The 19,652-nt window shown below is 41.5% G+C and overlaps 5 protein-coding genes across 7 annotated transcripts in view; 3 read left to right on the top strand and 2 right to left on the bottom strand.

Moving 5' to 3' along the window:
- The window catches only part of LOC121756375 (peptidyl-prolyl cis-trans isomerase FKBP16-1, chloroplastic-like), a 542,442-nt gene that overhangs the window by 21,392 nt on the left and 501,398 nt on the right, over positions 1–19,652 (top strand). The gene's annotated exons all lie outside the window — the stretch shown is intronic.
- On the top strand, positions 4,867–11,509 carry LOC121756351 (uridine kinase-like protein 3). 2 transcript variants are annotated; one of them, XM_042151877.1, is made up of 15 exons: positions 4,867–5,121; positions 5,767–5,929; positions 6,707–6,798; positions 7,315–7,384; positions 7,865–7,983; positions 8,113–8,209; positions 8,556–8,635; positions 9,481–9,675; positions 9,853–9,936; positions 10,020–10,080; positions 10,562–10,622; positions 10,754–10,847; positions 10,922–10,994; positions 11,077–11,159; positions 11,244–11,509. In XM_042151877.1, the coding sequence occupies exons 2-15, from the start codon at positions 5,779–5,781 to the stop codon at positions 11,391–11,393; spliced, it is 1,410 nt and encodes a 469-aa protein (XP_042007811.1). In that variant the 5' UTR covers positions 4,867–5,121; positions 5,767–5,778; the 3' UTR covers positions 11,394–11,509. The 2 variants fall into 2 exon arrangements, with proteins under 2 accessions (XP_042007811.1, XP_042007812.1); XM_042151878.1 differs by lacking the exon at positions 4,867–5,121 and adding an exon at positions 5,471–5,621.
- Positions 11,582–13,675, top strand: LOC121756361 (fructose-bisphosphate aldolase 5, cytosolic). Its single transcript, XM_042151893.1, has 3 exons — positions 11,582–11,761; positions 11,911–12,593; positions 13,152–13,675. The coding sequence occupies exons 1-3, from the start codon at positions 11,734–11,736 to the stop codon at positions 13,512–13,514; spliced, it is 1,074 nt and encodes a 357-aa protein (XP_042007827.1). The 5' UTR covers positions 11,582–11,733; the 3' UTR covers positions 13,515–13,675.
- On the bottom strand, positions 14,582–15,322 carry LOC121756118. The gene has a single exon (XM_042151583.1). The coding sequence runs from the start codon at positions 15,320–15,322 to the stop codon at positions 14,582–14,584; it is 741 nt and encodes a 246-aa protein (XP_042007517.1).
- Positions 15,678–16,641, bottom strand: LOC121756119. The gene is made up of 2 exons (XM_042151584.1): positions 16,257–16,641; positions 15,678–15,712 (listed from the first exon to the last, which is right to left on the bottom strand). The coding sequence occupies exons 1-2, from the start codon at positions 16,639–16,641 to the stop codon at positions 15,678–15,680; spliced, it is 420 nt and encodes a 139-aa protein (XP_042007518.1).

A 19,652-nucleotide genomic window follows, 5' to 3' on the forward strand; every position in this document is an offset into this window, starting at 1 on the left:
TAATCGTGAAAACAAATATTTTACTACTAGTTTTAATATTAGTGGATAATCTTATCGTCAATATCATATTTTTTATCCGTCCATTCTGATTTATTTTTCATAAATTTTAATACATACTTCTAGATTAATTTATATTTTATTACTGTATAAATTAATATATAAAATTAAAATCTACATTTAACTAAAAGTGAGTCATAACTTAACATTTACTACTATCATATTTAATACTTTCTCCGTCTATTTAAAATATTCACATTCTTAAATAATGTGAGATTTTAGAAGAAGTTTTAAGATAGAAAAATTAAAAAATAATGTAATTAAATATTTTAATAAAGAGAAAAGAGAGATTTATTTCTAAATATTAAAAAGGGACATCTTAAGTGTGACAAAAAAATGTACATATTGAATGAGACGAGTAGAGTAGTACCCCATCCGTCCCGGCTAAGAGCATCTCCAATGGAGGCTAGCGGACCGGCTAGTCGATTCCCGGCACTGGCCGGTCTGCTAGCCGAACCATTGTAGGCGGCGAGCGGAAAAACAACGAGAATTTCGGCGAGCGCACGCCGATTTTTGAGCGCTGGCCGATGCGCTCACCGATCGGCTGGCCGCCATTGTAGGCGGGCGATCGGTGAGCGATCGGCCAACACTTTTTTTTTAATTTTCGAAACACTATATATACGCGATTTGCACGTCATTTTCATTCGCACCGCTTGTTTTAACGATTTCTCTCTCACTTAATTTTTGTACAAGAGCAATAAAGCAAAATGGAGAACAACAACGAGTCTACTCCAGTGACGAGAGGGTCTCAAACTCCAACGGTACCCGTGGGAGATGGATGTGGTCCGATGGCCGGGTACTACAATATGTACCCTTGGATGCAGATGATGCCGGGGTAGGCAGTCAGGATGCAGATGATGCTGGGGTGGCAGCCGGGGATGCTGTCCGGGATGAATGGGACACCAGAGAGGCAATGTCTATCGCCCCAGTCTTGATTTTTTGACTGCTTCTTCGCACACATCGACCCCATCGGAGACGCAGTTCACTGGATGTGAGACTTTCTCCTTAGAGGAGTTGGGGATAGATATCGAGGATGCGGACACTCCCGTTCAAATTGGGAGAGTAGGGCGGGGTCGGGGAGCACCAAAGAAGAAGAATGGCAAGGGGAAGGGCAAAAGGGTGGCCGGCGAGTCGTCGCAGCCGGCTGATGACGACAGCCCGGCACGGAGGAAGTGGACGGATACGGAGAACGTCGCGCTGTCCAAGGCTAGGGTGAGTGTTTGCGATGATCCCATCCATTCGAACAATCAGAGGAACGTCAACTTGTGGGCTAAAATATCAGCTGCCTACAAGGCATTTTGCCCGGAGGGGAGGCCACACAGCGGGGAGGAGTGCCGGAAGGGGTGGGACCGAATCAGGGTTGCGGTCTCCCTATTTTCGGGCTTATACACCAACGCCCTCCGCATGCAGACCAATGGCCAAATTGACGAGGACTGTAGGAGGATAGCGGAGAAAGCCTTCCCCGTGCCCAGGCTTTATAAGGAGTTCACCTACTGGAACTGCTATGAGGTGCTGATAGACTACGAGAAGTTTCGGGCAGGTGTCGATGTTGGCTAGCTGAAGAAGCAGCAACTGAACTATGCCGGTGATTACAGCGGCAGCAGCGGCGGTTCCCACGACCTCCCCGAGGATGTTCAGGAGTTCCCGTCCCCTCCATCGTTTACTCGCCGCACTCGCCCGGTTGGTCAAAGGCGGGCGCACCGGGTAGCGAGGGGGGTTGCCCAGGGGTCCCAGGAGGTCCAGTCGGCATCCCCCTGTTGGCAAGTGGCCAACCGAGCTCGCCTTCTCCGTGCGTCAACAAACGCGGACTCAGATGCACAAGATCTTAGCTGAATGGAGGGCGGCAACTGACCCGTGGAGAAGAGGTTTCTTCACTCAATGCTCGAGAGTATGCGGGTCGATTTGGATGCCGCCTCGGCACAGTTCGGGGGCTCAGACACGGGCTCAGATGCCGCAGATTTGGGGGTCCCGGATAGCGGCGACAGCGACGACCACGAGGTGTGAGGCGGAGGCTCGTGTGTGGAAGAGGGTTTTTTTTTTAAAAATTAATGTAAATTTTTTTTAATTAATGTACTTTTTAAATTTTACTATTATTATTGAATTTTCTCGTATCTGTGCCGTAAATTTAATTTTGTATTTTGTGTGATTGTTAATTATTTGTTTTTTATAATTTTATTTAATGTGGCTAGCCTATTGCTTGTCCAGTTGCTTGTCCTAATGATGTGGCAGGAGGAGTTTTTAGTGCTGATGAAGTGGCAGGAGGAGTTTGTGGCTAGCCTATGGCTGGCCTATTACCATTGTGGATGCTCTAAGATGACACATTCTTGGCCGGCACGCGATTTTAGGAGTTAGTAGTTAAAGTGTTTAATTGGAGAGATAAAAGTTGGATGTAAGTATTAAAATAGAGAGAGAAAGAAAGAAGAATATTTTAATAGCAGTGGGAAAAAATGGTTGAGTGTATTAATTTGGGGAGAGAAAATTTCCAAAAAAGAAAAAATACTTTATCTTAATTGGGACAAACTAAAAAAGAAAATATATCAGGTGGGACGGAGAGAGTAGTATTTAAGAAAAAATATTAGAGCATCCACAATGGTGGCGAGCCCACCGGCTAGCCGACCCCTAGCGCTCGCCGGTCTGCTCGCCGAACCATTGCAGCCGGCGAGCGCCAAATCGGCGAGAAAAACAGCGAGCACACTCCGATTCCCGAGCGCTGGCCGATGCGCTCGCCGATCGGCTGGCCGCCAGTGCAGGCTCCCGATCAGCGAGCGATCGGCCAGCCGATTTTTTATTTTTTTTTAATTTAATTTTTGAAACACTATATATATGCGATTTGCACGTCATTTTCATTCGTACCACTTGTTTTAACGAGTTTTCTCTCAATCTTAATTTCTGCACAATATCAACAACGCAAAATGAGTAGCGCGGGTGGTAGTGATGGGGATGCTGAGGAGTACGAACGGCGAATGAATGAAGCGTTGGAGCCTATACGGATCGTGAGATAAACCTGCTGTTACAGAGGGCCTTGCAGCCGGCGGTACCTCGACCTCGACCTGTTGTCCACCGCCGAGCAGTGATTGAGCGGGATCACGTAGCTGCACATCAGCGGCTATATGAAGACTACTTCGCACCGGAGCCGCGGTTTAATGCCAACCTTTTCAGGCAGCGTTTTAGGATGGGTAGATCCCTGTTTATGCGTATTGTTGACGCTTTGGAGCGTCGATATATGTGTTTCCGCTTCATGCACGATGCGGCTGGCAGACCCGGCCACACACCTATTCAAAAGTGCATTGCGGCAATCAGGCAGTTGGCCAACGGAGGCGCGACAGACATGTGGGACGAGTACCTCCACATCGGTGAGACGAGTGCCCTTGAATGTATGAAGTATTTCTGTCAGGGCGTGGTTGAAATATTCCGTGATCAGTACCTTCGAAGCCCTACCCCCGAAGACTGCCAGGAGCTGATGCAGATGCACGGGGAGAAGCATGTGTTCCCGGGTATGTTAGGCAGCATAGATTGTATGCATTGGGAGTGGAAGAACTGCCCCGCTGCCTGGAAAGGGTTCTACATGACCGGCTACAAGGGAAAGAATCCCACGATGATCCTCGAGGCCGTAGCTGATTACCGGCTGTGGATTTGGCATGCATATTTTGGGGTAGCCGGGTCGAACAACGACCTCAACGTCCTCAACTTGTCGCCCCTTTTCAACGAGCAGTGCCAGGGCGTCGGTCCGGCCATCAGTTTTATCGCCAACGGGAACCAGCATGATATGGGCTACTACTTGGCGGATGGGATATACCCTAGGTGGCCCGTCTTTGTGAAGACGATCAGGTGCGCATCAGATGAGAGGAATACCTACTTTGCAGAACGACAAGAGTCGGCGCGCAAGGACGTGAAGCGCGTATTTGGTGTGCTCCAGTCTCGATGGGCGGCAATTAGAGGTCCTACGCGTTTGTGGCATGTCGACTGCATTGCTGATATAATGTACGTCTGTATTATCATGCACAACATAATTGTCGAAGATGAAGGTGTACAACTGACTAGTTGGGCCAATGACGATAATGAAGCTGGTCCAAGCCACGACGTGGCTGCCCCCAACGTACGAAGTGGGGTACCTCACTATGAAGCCGACCGCCTTCAAGCACATGCCGACATGCTCCAAGTAGAAGCTCATATTCGACTAAAAAAAGATTTAATTGAAGAGTTGTGGGCGCAGAGGACTGCACTGCGTTAGTTTTTTTTAAATTATGTAATTTTTTTAATGTACCTTTTGTTTAATTTAAATAAAATTATTTCATTTTCTCGTATCTGTATCGTAAGTTGAATTCCGTATTTTGTGTGATTGTTATTTTTATAATTTTGTTTATTGTGGCTAGCCTATGGCTAGGTTATTGCTTGTCCAGTTGCTTGTCCTGATAATGTGACAAGATGAGTTTTTACTGCTGATGATGTGACACAAGAAGTTTGTGGTTAGGCTATTACTGGACTATGATTTTCTTATCGGAGATGCTCATGCTCCACTTGAATGCATTGACTGAAATTAACTGCGGACCTGAAATTAATATTAAAATAATAAATTACAATGACATGATGGTGAGCGATATGTGGGGCCGTGAAAGAATCGGGGTGGGGCCCAGGACACTTCCGCGCCAACGGATTACGCTCCGCGAAGGCAAACCAGAAGAAGAAGGATTATCTCGACAAGAAGGGGGGACCCACCCACCAGCCTCCACCGCCGAGGTGAAAACCTCATCGAACCTCTCTTTCACCGCTCCCCACTGCCCAAGGCCACACCAACGCCTAGATTCAATCTACCAAATCTCACTCATACACATAGTTAGTTACTCTCCATATTAAGTAGATCGCTGAGGGGTCCCTGCGTAATTTCCCAATTTATCAAGCCCTGTTCATGGCAAACCTCGAAACTCGTATTTCCCCTATAAATTCTCACTGCCAACATTTCGCACTCCTCCTCTCTCTCCCTCTCTTACTGTTTCAAATCGGAGAATCACGCCGGAAAAGATTTAATTCTAATTCCGCCATCTTATTAGATTATTATTATTTCAGGTGCATTCATCAATCTTTCTTTGTTTCTCTCATTTCTTTTAAATTGCGCCTTTGTCTGAGATCAATGTGTATTACTACTTGAATTTATCGGCAAGTACTCTTTTTTAATTTTTTTTGGAATTATTTTGAGGTGCTTATTGATTTCAGCGATTGATCCGAAATGCTAGTGAATGAAAAATGATATCTTTTGATCCCTTGCTTCTATTGCAATTTGCTATTGGTAGATTGCAAGCTGGTGAAGCTACTTTGATTTTGATTGAGCTCCTGTAAAAAATGGGAGATTTTTTTGGGCAACTGATGATGACACCTCTTCTCCATTGGCTTTGTTTGATACTTTTCATAATTTGGAAATATTGTCCCTATATGTATGATTGTGAGATGCATCATCACTCCACCAGCTTATAGATTCTTTTTTCTTTTTAAGAAATGATGCTCTGTGATTTATACGCATTTATGTTTTGTTTCATGCTTATTCACACGAGAACCTTATTTTTTTAAAGGTGTAAACAGTTTTTTTTTCCAAAATTTTCCATTTCTTCTCTGTATATTGTCTCTTAGCATTTGCCTGATGGTATAGGTTTGTCTTTGATGCTTTTCCCTTGAAGCTTATTCATGTTGCTTTTCCTTTCTTCTTTAATTTTGCAGCAAACGCTTAAAATGGGTTCAAAAGCAGTTGAAGATTTGATTGAGGCTTCATCAGATGTCCATTTCTCTGGGTTTCATTTAAAAAACACAGATCCAAGTAATTCAGTAGCCGAACAACCAACCACCTCTACGACTGAAAATATCAAGCAGCCCTTTGTCATAGGTGGTGCAACCATATAATTTCTTCCAGTAATAGCCAAATTTTAGGTTTTTACAATTTTCTTATATTCTTGTGTTCATCAGCATTGTGTTTGGTGTTGATGCAATTTGGTTGAATGTGGAATTTAATAGTAAGAAATAATCAGCATTCTGTTTTGCATTCATGAGCATCTTCTTCGTATATTTGGAGAAGAAGATGATAGCTACCATATAAATTGTTGATTTTAAAAATCTTAAGAATTTGCATGATATATGTGAAATCTGCTTCACTTGAAGAAAAGTTATTTCATCACAACCCTGGATTCAAATGATAACAAGTCACATTTCAAGGTAGTGACTACCACATATATGAATGTTTAAGAAGATCATTGGACTGCATGAACCAGGACTAGGAAAAAAGGATACAACTTTCCAGTTACTTCATGGGCTTGTTTGGTGTACATGGTAGGGGCTTTCCTAGTTGCGCAAACCACTTGATCTGGTTGCTCTGGATTTGAAATGATAAACAACTGCAGGTGGTGCATGACCTATTACTACTGATCTACGTTTGTTGCTTCAAAAAGTTTTTGAAATCTCATGAGGCATCTCTTGAGTAAACTACGATAAAACTTCCTGTTTTTTGTTATCGTGGTTTGTTAGAGTTGAAGTGCGATTATAGGCTCTGATTTCTTTCTTTCTTGATCATTTAGAATGGAATACATTGGGCATGTCTAATTATTCTTTTTGTAATAAATATAGAAGTGCTTCATGTTGATCCCTTGATATGATGTGTGTGTATCAGGAGTTGCTGGTGGTGCAGCTTCAGGGAAAACTACAGTCTGTGATATGATTATAGAACAGCTTCGTGATCAACGTGTTGTGCTTGTCAATCAGGTACCGTATCTATTTTCCTATGCCTAGAGATACTGGGATACAAGAAATTTTTTTGACCTTCTGAAATCTAAAGTTTTAGTAGGAACTAGGAAGAATCAACATCGTAACCTACATCATACATTCTATGTTTATACTTTGATGGTTCTATTTTCCAATTTAGTGTATTCGTGCCTCCCACCATCCTACTAAAGGTAATAATCACTCATTTGTGGAAATTATATACCTTTCAAACAATACTGTTAAGGAATTTGACATGCCCCGGATGTGTTTAGTGCAGCCATTACTCTTGTTTTCCTTGAGAATCCTTTAAAATTGCCACCATTCACTAAATTAAATTTCAATATGAGTTCAATCAGATATATTTATTTTGTGTTTCTTTGCCTGTTGTGTCCCCGTGTGTCTCTGCAGACTCTTAAATAAGGATTAGAAGCTAATGTGCATTTCAGGACATTATTTATTTACTTTTTTAGTATTATGCTCTAGAAGCTTCTTAATTTGTTTCTTCTTTTATTCCAGGACTCCTTTTATCACAACTTGAAACCAGACGAACATAAAAATGTTCACGCTTACAATTTTGACCACCCTGGTGGGTTCTGTCTTAACATTGAAAGCTTTTATTCTTTTCTTAATAATTTTTTGACTCTAGTCAAGGCACCTGTTAATTTAAGATTAGTTGTATACTTACTAGGAAAACACTCTTTACTGGAATGTTCATTGTAAAGGTTGAATTTGCTATATTTCCACTTTAGAGACATCTTATCTTTTTAATGCTCGTGTGGCAGCATTCTATACTTTCAATGCATTATTCTTATGCTCAATCCCATGTGAGTTTCATGTTTGTCAAAACTTTTTCCGCCATAACAAGTGTCTCAGCTGTATGCATCATGAGCTAGACAGAAATTATAGGAAAACCCAAAACTAGTAAGAAAACAGTAGCCAATGGAGTGCCTTCTTAATTTCATTTACCTAGATAAGTCAGAGATTGCCACTCTGCTGGATTTATCTGTTGCATTTTCTGGTTTGATCAGACATGATTTTTAATGCTTACTTATTCATTTTGGTCCAGACGCATTCGATACAGAACAGTTATTGAGTATAATGGAGAAACTGAAACATGGACAGGCAGTGGATATTCCAAGATATGACTTTAAGAGTTATAAAAATGATGTCTCCCCTGCTCGAAGAGTAATTGTTTTCATCTTTGCAAAGTTTCTGTTCATATGTTTTCTTTTCTGTTCTTTCTTGTTGCATCTATGGAACCCTTTTTCTGAGTAAGCATCTATTAAACCGAATCACTTTGGGTTATGTTGCCAGGTCAATCCCTCCGACGTTATTATTTTAGAAGGAATACTCATCTTTCATGATCCAAGGGTTCGAGATTTTATGAATATGAAAATTTTTGTGGATACAGGTTTTTCTCTTCTTCTCTCTCATTATTGGCCCATTCACATGCGTTGGGTCTGTATATTTAAACGTCCTAATTATGACATTTTACAAAGTAAATTGGGATTTATGACAAAGTAAATTGCAACATTCTAAGCCTCACAACTAGTTTCAGTGGCATTTTAAGTTATGCAGTGGGTTGCTAGGTGCTTCATATTATATGCTATTGTTGAAGCAGTAAGCTGCAGACTTCCTTGGTTTTCTTGCTTGTCATTTTCTTTTTATCTTGTCCCCATAGCTTCTAAAGGGATTGTTTATATGCTTCATAAATTTACTTGTCCTTTGATTCTTATAAATGTCATTATTCTACGCAGATGCTGATGTACGTCTGGCAAGGAGGATAAGGCGTGATACAGTAGAGAAGGGTAGAGATATTGGTATGGTACTTGATCAGGTAGGAAAACATTCATCTCATTTACAGAATTACTCCCGTTTTGATTACATTCAAGTATTCAACTCAGGTAGGAGTAATTGACTAGTTAGTGCATGCAAAGCTTATTCCTCTCGTTTTAATTACTTCTCTGTTCTTTCCTGAACATGTTCAAGTCAGTGAGTATATTACTACCTTCGTCCTTGAAAAATAGAAACTTTTGAAACGGCACGGGTTTTAATGCACAATTGGTAAAGTAAGAGAGATGGAAAGAAAAATGGGTAAAGTAAGAGAAAAGAAGTGAAAAAGTAGTGAAAGTAGTTTTAGTAGATTGTGGGGTCCACTTCCTAAAATAGAAAGTTTAGAAAGTTTCTACTTTAAGGGACAAACCAAAATGGAAATAGTTTATATTTTTAAGGTACGCAGGTAGTATGTTCTTTTTAAATTTAGACAAGATGATTAGGATTCACTGTATGAGGCAGCTCATTTTTTAGAACAAATATGAGATAATGTTGAGCATAGATATGAGGCTGACTAAAATTTTAGCATTTGTTTTTCGACTTTAAATTTTGACATTACTTGAGGAATTGGTGCTTAATCAAGGTTATGAGTTTACCTTTATGGATTTCAATAAAGGATAATGACATTAACCAACCTAATCATAATAACAACAGTTATATTTATTTGACTTCGTGATTTCATTTTCTTTATGGTGTATTTCTACACTGAAGATTATCTGAGTTTTCAAGTTTCCCTTTTACTTAATTTTTACCATTTTAATATTGATGCTGAGCTACAATTTATACCTTCGTTTTGTTGTAATTGGATCAATATTTGATTATTAACCACCAGGTTTCATTCATATGCAGTACTCAAAATTCGTGAAGCCTGCTTTTGACGATTTTATACTTCCGACGAAAAAGTATGCCGACATTATCATTCCTCGTGGAGGAGACAATCATGTTGCCATTGACTTGATTGTGCAACACATTCGGACTAAACTCGGTCAACATGATCTTTGTAAAATATATCCTAATTTATATGTTATTCAGTCGACTTTTCAGGTAATGTTCAAATCTAAAGTGCGACAATATTACATTTCCTATGTGAATATCATTTTCTACTTGGGAATTTGGAATATCTGTTTTGATTCTGTTGATTGAAACTGAAGATTAAATGAAGTTCTACTGTACCTAACCTTTTTCTTCTGTTTTATGGTCTGGTGATTTTGTCTTCTCTAGATACGAGGTATGCATACGCTTATACGCGATGCTCAAACAACGAAACATGACTTTGTCTTTTATTCTGACCGGTTGATCCGATTGGTAGGTTTGTGTGATCTGTTACCTACATTTACATAGAAATAACTTTTGACTCTCTTTATTCAGTGTATACTTGTGCATAATAGGTTGTTGAACATGGTCTTGGGCATCTTCCCTTTACAGAAAAGCAGGTGATCACGCCAACTGGTAAGCCACTATCATATTTATTTAGGATATGTGCTTGGTTCTTGGTAGAATTCTCCATTTGAAGGTTTTATTAGTTATTGGCTAAGGCCCTAAGGTGCAAAATAGTTTGGTAGATGAAAAGGCAATTACGGCTGTGAATTGTAAATAATTTGACATTTATAATCACAATTGGGGTCATATGTTCATAGTGGATATTGATATTGATGGTAATGAGATTTACAAGACTCTCTATACAGTTCATGACTTTTTAGTTTTTACATATCATAACACTATCTTTGCATTTCATGTCCTAGACAGTGTATTTTGGTTTGATTTTCAAACTCACTCACTCGACAGTGTGTATTACATCTTCATTTTATTTATTTTTTTGTTTTTTTTCAGAATACATAGAAAATTATGGGTATTTCTTAAAACCCTCTTGTTTTTTTTCAGAATACATAGAAAATTATGGGTATTTCTTAAAACCCTCTTGTTAATGCAGGATCCGTATACACTGGCGTAGATTTCTGCAAGAGATTATGTGGTGCCTCTGTTATCAGAAGGTAGAATATCATCTTTAGTTCTTATTTATTTACTAAATATGTTTTCTTGAGTCTTGAGGTCGTTTTGTTTCGACTCTTTTATCCTTTTTTGCTATGTTTCCTGGTTTTCTAAATGTTCCAAGCATCTTCAGTGGTGAGAGCATGGAGAATGCCCTGCGTGCATGTTGCAAAGGGATCAAAATCGGCAAAATTCTCATTCATAGGGAAGGCGACAACGGCCAACAGGTTGGACAAATACTCTTAGTCGATGACGTTTGGTTTTAGTTCAGTTCAACTCAACTAATCAGTACTTTGTGCAGCTGATCTATGAAAAACTGCCATCAGATATCTCGGATAGGCACGTGTTGTTGCTAGATCCAATTCTGGGCACGGGTAAGACTCATAATTATACTATCTAGTTGTTTCGTCCAGAGAGTGGCTAATAATAAACCTGTAAATTTTATTCGACAATCAGGAAATTCTGCGGTAGAAGCAATTAGTCTACTTATCAAGAAGGGAGTGCCAGAAGGCAATATCATATTCCTGAATCTAATATCTGTAAGTTTTAGATAATAGAATGCAAAAAAGTTGAACTCGGAGAATGTGTGGTGATGGTGTGTATATATTTATATATATATGCAGGCTCCCCAAGGTATTCATGTGGTGTGCAAGCGATTCCCCCGAGTGAAGATAGTGACATCTGAGATTGAAATTGGTCTCAACGAAGATTATCGAGTCATCCCCGGGATGGGCGAGTTTGGGGACCGTTACTTTGGGACCGACGAAGATTAAACACACACACAAACACAAATTACCTGAGTCTTACTATTCAGTAGACATGGATATTATTACTTGTTTTTTTGCCATACTACTTCTCTTCCTAAATAATTAATTCACATTTCATTTTATATGGAATTTATTTAAAAATATTATTAGTATGAAAAGATCTATTTTGGGGTTTAGCAAAAGAGTTGAGGATAATGGAATAATAAGTGATCACTCGTTCCTCTATCCCAGAAAGATAACCTTTGATGGGCTAATCCGTTTACACGTTTTCTTCATATGAGCCTATTTAAATTGCTTCTCATTTCATATTATTATTAGCTTCTTCCAACTTATATCCATACAAACAATGTCTGCCTTCGTTGGAAAGTATGCTGGTAATTTCCTTCTCTCTCAACTAATGTCTTAATATTACTCATTTTTTTACTAAGTGTCTTGATATAAGAAATGGAAAAAAAAATTACTTGTAATTTAATTTGAGATTTTATGGGAAAAAAGTGATGTAGTGGAAATGTACATATCATAGATGAACTGATCAAGAACGCCAAGTACATAGCAACCCCGGGCAAGGGCATACTCGCTGCTGACGAGAGCACTGGCACGATCGGGAAGCGTCTATCCAGCATCAACGTCGAGAACATCGAGTCCAACCGGCAAGCACTCCGCGAGCTCCTCTTCACGGCCCCCTCCGCCCTCTCCTACCTCTCGGGGGTCATCCTCTTCGAGGAGACCCTCTACCAGAATACCTCGGATGGCAAGCCCTTCGTCGAACTCCTCCAGGACAACAACGTTGTCCCGGGGATAAAGGTGGACAAGGGCACTGTCGACCTCGCTGGCACCAACGGCGAGACCACCACCCAGGGCCTCGACTCCCTAGCCGCCCGGTGCCAGCAGTACTACAAGGCCGGGGCCCGCTTCGCCAAGTGGCGCTCGGTCCTCAAGATCGGGCCCACCGAGCCCTCTGAGCTCAGCATCCAACAGAACGCGCAGGGACTCGCCCGCTATGCCATCATATGCCAGGAGAACGGCCTTGTCCCCATCGTGGAGCCCGAGATCCTCACCGACGGCTCCCACGACATCGACAAATGTGCCGCAGCCACCGAGGTCGTGCTTGCCGCGGTCTACAAGGCGCTGAATGATCACCACGTGCTTCTCGAGGGGACGCTCCTCAAGCCTAACATGGTCACTCCCGGCTCTGATAGCCCCAAGGTACATGCTTCATTAATTAACACTATATATATATAATAAACGTAAAAATCATGAATTTTGGTGAAAATTGGTCAAACTTAAAAATCAGCCTTAAAATCATAAATTTCAACATTTATCTCAATTTTTCATTAGAAAATATTTCGTAGAATATGTAGTTGATTTGATATACTTGAGTAAAATTGCTATGTGTCCTCTTAGAATTTTTTGGAGGTCACGTTAGATACAATTTTATACTATAAATTAATTATTACATCGGAAAATTGAAAAAAAAAAATCAAAATTTACTGTTTTTCTTCCAATATTTAAAGTTGGTCAAACCAAAATTTGACCAAAAATACAGAATGATTTTTCCGGTAATTTTCCCTAAACGAAATTGATTTTTCTGGATTTCACGAGACAGAATATTACGATTTCCAATTTTTAACATGTCAATTTGATGCACATCTATTTCAAATTCATGACGTGGTTGAGTTAATTGATGAGTGCGTTGAGACAAAATAAGATCAAAATTCATGATTTTTCTGGCAATTTGGCCTAAACGGAAATTGATGTACGTAGGTGAGTGCGGAGGTGATAGCCGAGTACACGGTGAGGGCGCTGCGGAGGACGGTGCCACCAGCGGTGCCGGGGATCGTGTTCCTGTCGGGAGGGCAGAGCGAGGAGGAGGCGACGGTGAATCTGAGCGCGATGAACAAGCTGGAGGTGCTGAAGCCGTGGACGCTGTCGTTCTCGTTCGGGCGGGCGCTGCAGCAGAGCACGCTCAAGACGTGGGCCGGGAAGAAGGAGAATGTGGAGAAGGCGCAGGCCGCCTTCGTGGCGAGGTGCAAGGCCAACTCCGAGGCCACGCTCGGGAAGTACGTCGGCGGAGCTGGCGGCGACTTGGCCGCGCAGAGCTTGTACGAGCAAGGATATAAGTATTGACCTCCGTTTATATATTTACATCTCTTCTTCTCATTGCATATATATACACTCTTCATAATTCTAATATAACATGTCCTTTTTTTCTCCTTACTATGAAAACAAAAAAATAAGATGTTCCAATTGTGTTCCTCAATAAATAAATGGACATGGACTTTTGAGTATGGTTTATCTTTCACAAATTTCACTTTTGTTATTTATAAATGTTGATTTTATCTTGAAGAATGCTACCTTCATATTTTTAGTAGGATCAATAATATTTGTTCATTACCCCATAATAATTGTGAATCTAAAAATGTTATTAATTGAGTTGCAATTTATGGTCCTTGATTCATGAAGAATGTCAGTACTACTAGGCAAGCAAATAAATGGCAATATGTATACAACCAGTTTGGTTTTTAGCAAAACTATTGGACTATAATTATATTTTCGGATTCAATATACATTTTCTATTTATAAATGCAAATTTTTTCGTGAGAAATATATTTATACTAATAAAATTTATAAAATGAGTATTTATACAACATGGGACATGTTCAATATGACAACTTTTTTTTTTTGTATTTGAGGATGTGAACCATTTTTAGTTTTTGAATGCAGTAGTTAAATTAAGAGAGATTGCGATATTTTTTGTGTTCAACTGAGCATTCCCCACCCTTATACAACATATACTAGTATCAACTATCAACTATGTTTGCTTGTTCAAAAAGAATATTAATAATGAGAATATAGAGAATTTAATCTAAGGTTTATTCAATGAAAATATATACCCTCACACTTGATAAGCTAGTTTAGTGCATGACAAATTCCAGCTCATTTCTCCACATCCTAAACTCTCTTTTATCTTTTTGTTATTTTAATACTCTTCTTGTGCATATGCAACACAATTTGAATATCCCACTATGGATTATTTTTTCTCTTCTCTCCTCAGAATGAAGTAGTCTTTTTATTGTTCCAAAACTTTAGAATACAAAGAGCTATACATAATTGCAGACAAGTATATACTCATATAAGAATAAATTGTGGCTTCTTACTATAGTTGTTGTATGCTAAAAATGAACTAAAACAACCTATCTCTTGGTTTTGCAAGTGCGGCTTATATGTAGGCTGGTGGGAGGGCTACTCATATCCATTTGGCAATCTCCATGTAACCAATAAGAATAATGAATCAATCCCAAATTGAGTCTCACTTTAAAACTTGCTTTAATGTTGTAAACCACTCTGTTCCTTATCACCTCTTTCTGAAACTCCACAGCAACATTTGGTGGCAGATGGACCAACCCGGACACCATATGGACCGGCATCAACCGCGCCTCTCTAGGCCTCAAGTCGAAGCCCGGGACATCTTGCGTAGCTACTACCACCTCCATCAAGTGGACCTCCACCTTGATGTGCTCGAATCTCACACTCAGCTTCCTATTCTGGTTGGAGAAGTTTGCTAGTATGGTGATGTCTGCATTGATATACTCCGGGAAGTTGAGGAACACCGCGTTGAGGGTCGCTCCAGGGGTGTCGAATGAAGGGATCCTCGGTTGGACAGCGACGAAGATGACTAGGATGGCGATGCTGAAAAAGATGATGAGGAGGCTGAATATGACGCAGAGGATTGCAGCGCACCATATTGTGGGGGTGGTGGCGCGCGGCTTTCTTAAAATGGCTCGCTCTCTTGCCCGCGCCTTGCTGCTGTGTAGGAGCGTGTCGGGCGTGGCGAGCTTCGGGAGGACAATTTGGTAGATGGGGGAGAGTTTGGATTGCTTGACTGAGGGTAGTGTGTTGGTGGTGTGTGTTGGGGATGTTGGAACAGAGTCCATTCTGTTTTAGCCTTTGGGAAAAGAAGCATTCATCAAGAATGTGTGGGTTTTGTGTGTATTAAATAGTAAGGAGAGACGAAGGGGGAAATGAAATGAAATGGAATAAACAAAGGAAAGTGTAAAGTTGCTTTTGAATGTGGTGTAGTTTGAATTTATGTAAGGCCAAAGGAGATGTGTTTGTGGGGTTTCTACTTTTGTTGATAATGTGATTGTTGAGGAAGATCAACGGTGGGATGGCGATGTTGTCACTTTAGTGCCACCACTTTTTTATAGTTAGGCGATATGCTTAGTCATGAAGAAATAGAAGAGAGTAGCCAATGTGATTAAGGTAACTAGGTAATAGTTGTACAATTGGTTACTTTGGTGTCCCATCTACCAATCTTGAATTATCTTACATTTACGGCATAGACGTATAAGTAGAACTGTCCCAGTTTAATTTTTCTTTTTTAAATATTGAAAAATCTTGTTTTTATGAATTAATTACTTAGAAAGTAGACCAATATCATAATAGTAGACAAATACTACATTTGAAATATTAATAAGAGTGTTTTTTTTTTCAAGAACGTCCTTTGTGGGCGGAAGGTTTAGGCAGACCTCCAACCCGTAAATAATATTAAGATAAAATGTTCAAACAACATAATCTTAGCCCAAAAGTGACTAGGATTTAAACAAGAACATGAAGAAGCCAAGTAGAGGTCCCACAAGTCGAGATCCTCCGTACTATCAAGTGGAAAAAAACTGACTATATATATATACGAGGGAGAAACGAAAAATTATCAAAACCAGCCACCAAAGAAGCTGGATCAACCCACGTCTCTACGTCGGAAACGGAAGTTAGGATATCCCAGCTGGTCCATCCTAACCAGCGCCTTCAGATACCGAGGCGCAGAGATTGGATCATAGTAAGTAAGGGCAGGGGTCTGAACCCCCCTACCTGCAAGAAAGTCAGCAGCTCGGTTCCCTTCTCTGTAGATGTGTGAGAACCGAACATGTCGCTGAGAAGCCATACTCCGGATCAAAGCCATGTGATATCTGAAATCCGCAGCACCAAGCTGTCTAGATGACAACAAGGTAACCAGAGCCGCTGAGTCAAGCTCAATCCAGATGTGTATCGAAAGCTCCATAGCCATCTCGAACCCCCGAATCAGAGCCAACAGCTCCGCCTCAAAGCTCGATGATGCGGCTATTGGAGCATAGAAGGCACGCAAAAGTCCTCCATCAGAGCCTCGAACCAATCCTCCCTCCCCCGCCTCCATTGTTGAGGTAGAGAAGGCACCGTCAGTGTTTAGCTTCACCCAAGGGGCATCAGGGGATGCCATAGGACCATGAGTGACCGCAGAACACGCTGTCTGGGGGAGAAAGGCATGAAATCAACCGACGGCGAGCATCCCCTCCAGTGGGTCGGGGTGATCTTGCCGGCCAAGACAAGCACATGCAGGTGGTGAGTGACCAAATAACAACCTCCAAATGAACACCGAGATGGTAGGGGTCAACCCTTGGTTCCAGATAAGCCCAAAAATCTCCCTCTTCGGCAATCTAGTTCGGATGCTTTCCCAGGCTGAGGTCACAGAGAACTCGCCATGGCTAGTCAGACTCCACCGCCTCACATGCTTCGCCCCCAACTCGATCGGCGTGGTTCTGATCTGGTCTATCACATCTGTAGGTACGCCAAACTTCGCCCCCAAATATTAATAAGAGTGTCAGCATATATATATTTCTTACTTATTTAATCTATTTTTTAACTTGAATAGGAATTTTGGCCCGACAGGTAATGCCAAATATATGGGACCTGCCACCATCGACTTTGTTGAAAACAGTGAAATAAAGGTAAACTGTGAAAAATCAAAAATCGCATCTCGGAATAAATAAACTCGCGTAACGAATTGCATCAAAATAAATTTAATTCGACTTTTGAAAGTTGAAAATAGAAGTCAACTACTGAAGTTGTTTTATAATATCAACCCAGGCAACTTTTATTTTTGAAATGTAGAACCTTAGAAAATTGACAAATCTTTTCGAGTATGTGAATTTAGAAAATATTTAATCAGACTAAACTGAACTTATAAGCCCAAAGTAGTCGAACTGATCAAATTTTTAGGTTTATTTCATTTTATAAGCCCAAAATATATAGGCCTATTGACTAAACTAAAATCCACCTGAGTCCAATAAGCTAGTCCGGAAAACCGTAGGTTATAGTCAGGGTTAAATTTTAGCACTAAGGCCATCCGCAATGGGGCGGACAATGGCACGCCCGATGGCGCGCATTGTCCGCGCCCGCCATCGTCCGCCCCATTGCGGGTGCGTGACATAGGCCGCGGACGATCGTCGCTCCCTATACTAAGGGCGCGGAGTATAGCGCGGACGATGTCCATCGTCCGCCCCATTGCGGCCTACGCGGACGATGGCCGCAGACGATAGGCCATCGGCCGCGCCATCGTCCACCCCACTGTGGCCTACGCGGACGATGACACGCGTTTTTTATTTTCTATTTAAATCTCGTTTCACATTCATTTGTACATAAGAACATATCGACTATCTCTTTACATATTCTCTCTCAACATCCAACCAAAATGAATCTCGGCGACGACACCAATAGTTCTAGTTCGTCTGAGTCCGGTAGTTCGACGTCAGAAGCATTAGATGCAGCCGTTGAAGAGGCCATGGCGGCATGCTATGCGGCAATGCAGCGCGAGGAGGAGGCGGCGGCAGCGGCGCCTGAGCAAGTCCATAGGCCTATTCGACATAGGACGTATGTCCGACGCGACCACCCGGAAGCTCACAGACGTCTGGTTGAAGACTATTGTGCCGATCAACCACGATGGGGCCCGACTGTTTTCCGCCGCCGGTTTATAATGTCGCGGTACCTTTTTCTCAGCATTGTTCGAACATTGTCTTCACGTGATGAATACTTCACGTTTCGGGAGGACGGCATCGGCAAACCCGGCCTTACACCATTGCAAAAGTGCACGACTGCTATTCGTCAGTTAGCATACGACACCACGACGGACCTTTTTGACGAATACCTCCACTGCGGGGATTCTACAGGCCGCGAGTGTCTGAAGCGCTTTTGTCGGGGGATAGTAGAGGCCTATGGCGACACATATTTGCGCAAGCCGACTGCCACTGATTGCCAGGGTCTGATGCAGATGCATGAGACGGCGCACGGGTTTCCTGGGATGCTCGAGAGCATCGACTGTATGCACTAGCAGTGGAAGAATTGTCCGACAGCGTGGAGAGACCAATTCACAAGTGGATACAAGGGCAGCCACCCGACGATGATCCTCGAAGCCGTCGCTGACCATCGACTCTGAATCTGGCATGCTTACTTCGGCGTAGCCGGGTCGAACAACGACATTAACGTCCTCAACTCGTCCACCCTCTTCACCGAGCAATGTAACGGCAACGGCCCGACCATCGAGTTCACTGCCAACAGACGCTAATACCATATGAGGTACTACTTGACCGATGGCATCTACCCACGTTGGCCAGTTTTCCTAAAGACGATCAGTTGCCCAATTGGTGAGAAGAGGATTTTATTTGCGCAAAAGCAGGAGTCGGCGCGGAAGGATGTCGAGCGGGCATTTGGTGTGCTCCAATCACGGTGGGCAATTGTGAAAGGGCCGGCTCGTTCCTGGTACAAGGAAGTCATCGCCGATGTCATATATGCGTGCATAATCATGCACAACATGATAGTCGAGAATGAAGGCGGAAGCATCACCGATTGGAATGAAGATGACCGTGCATCTAGCTCGTCCGGCACGTCGACCGAGACACATGATAGAGGGTTACCGTTAGGCTTCAATGAGGTTCTATCTAGACAGGTCTCAATGCGAACCAACAGGATCATGCGCAACTCATGAGCGACATGATTGAAGAAGTGTAGGCTCGTAACCGCCGTCGCTGAGTTTGCGTTTTTTTAATTCGCATTGTAATGTATTAATTTTTATTAAATGAAATGAAGTTTTTGAAATTCGTATTTAATTTATTAGTTTTTTTAAATTCGTATGGATTTTATAAATATTAAAAAAATGATGATGTGGCGCGCCATAGGGCGCCCCACTGCTGGTGCCCTAAAAAGTTCTATTGATCCGAATTGAAAATGATCTTAACCAAATATTTTGACCCAAAATTGAACATATTAACCATATCAATAAAAATAAAGAATATTATGTTAGATTAATAAGATTAAATCTTACTACAACTTAATTTTAGATAGATAATTTTGTGATATTAGTCCTATCCCACCTCCTCCAACTAAAATAGTCTCCATTCTATAGCAGTTGAGACATTTCTTTTCGGCATAGTGATTAAGAAAAGAGTAGTGTTAAAT

This window comes from Salvia splendens, chromosome 11, assembly GCF_004379255.2.
Source record: "Salvia splendens isolate huo1 chromosome 11, SspV2, whole genome shotgun sequence".
Classification (NCBI taxonomy): Eukaryota; Viridiplantae; Streptophyta; class Magnoliopsida; order Lamiales; family Lamiaceae; genus Salvia; species Salvia splendens.

Coding starts and splice junctions, on each gene's coding strand:
- LOC121756119 (XM_042151584.1), bottom strand. CDS start 16,641: ATGGCATCCCCTGATGCCCCTTGGGTGAAGCTAAACACTGACGGTGCC. Junction 15,713..16,256: donor AGCTGCTGACTTTCTTGCAG/GTAGGGGGGTTC, acceptor CGTAAATGTAAG/ATAATTCAAGATTGGTAGAT.
- LOC121756118 (XM_042151583.1), bottom strand. CDS start 15,322: ATGGACTCTGTTCCAACATCCCCAACACACACCACCAACACACTACCC.
- LOC121756361 (XM_042151893.1), top strand. CDS start 11,734: ATGTCTGCCTTCGTTGGAAAGTATGCTG. Junction 11,762..11,910: donor CTTCGTTGGAAAGTATGCTG/GTAATTTCCTTC, acceptor TACATATCATAG/ATGAACTGATCAAGAACGCC. Junction 12,594..13,151: donor CCGGCTCTGATAGCCCCAAG/GTACATGCTTCA, acceptor TGATGTACGTAG/GTGAGTGCGGAGGTGATAGC.
- LOC121756351 (XM_042151877.1), top strand. CDS start 5,779: ATGGGTTCAAAAGCAGTTGAAGATTTGATTGAGGCTTCATCAGATGTC. Junction 7,984..8,112: donor ATGTCTCCCCTGCTCGAAGA/GTAATTGTTTTC, acceptor TTATGTTGCCAG/GTCAATCCCTCCGACGTTAT. Junction 9,937..10,019: donor CTGACCGGTTGATCCGATTG/GTAGGTTTGTGT, acceptor TGTGCATAATAG/GTTGTTGAACATGGTCTTGG.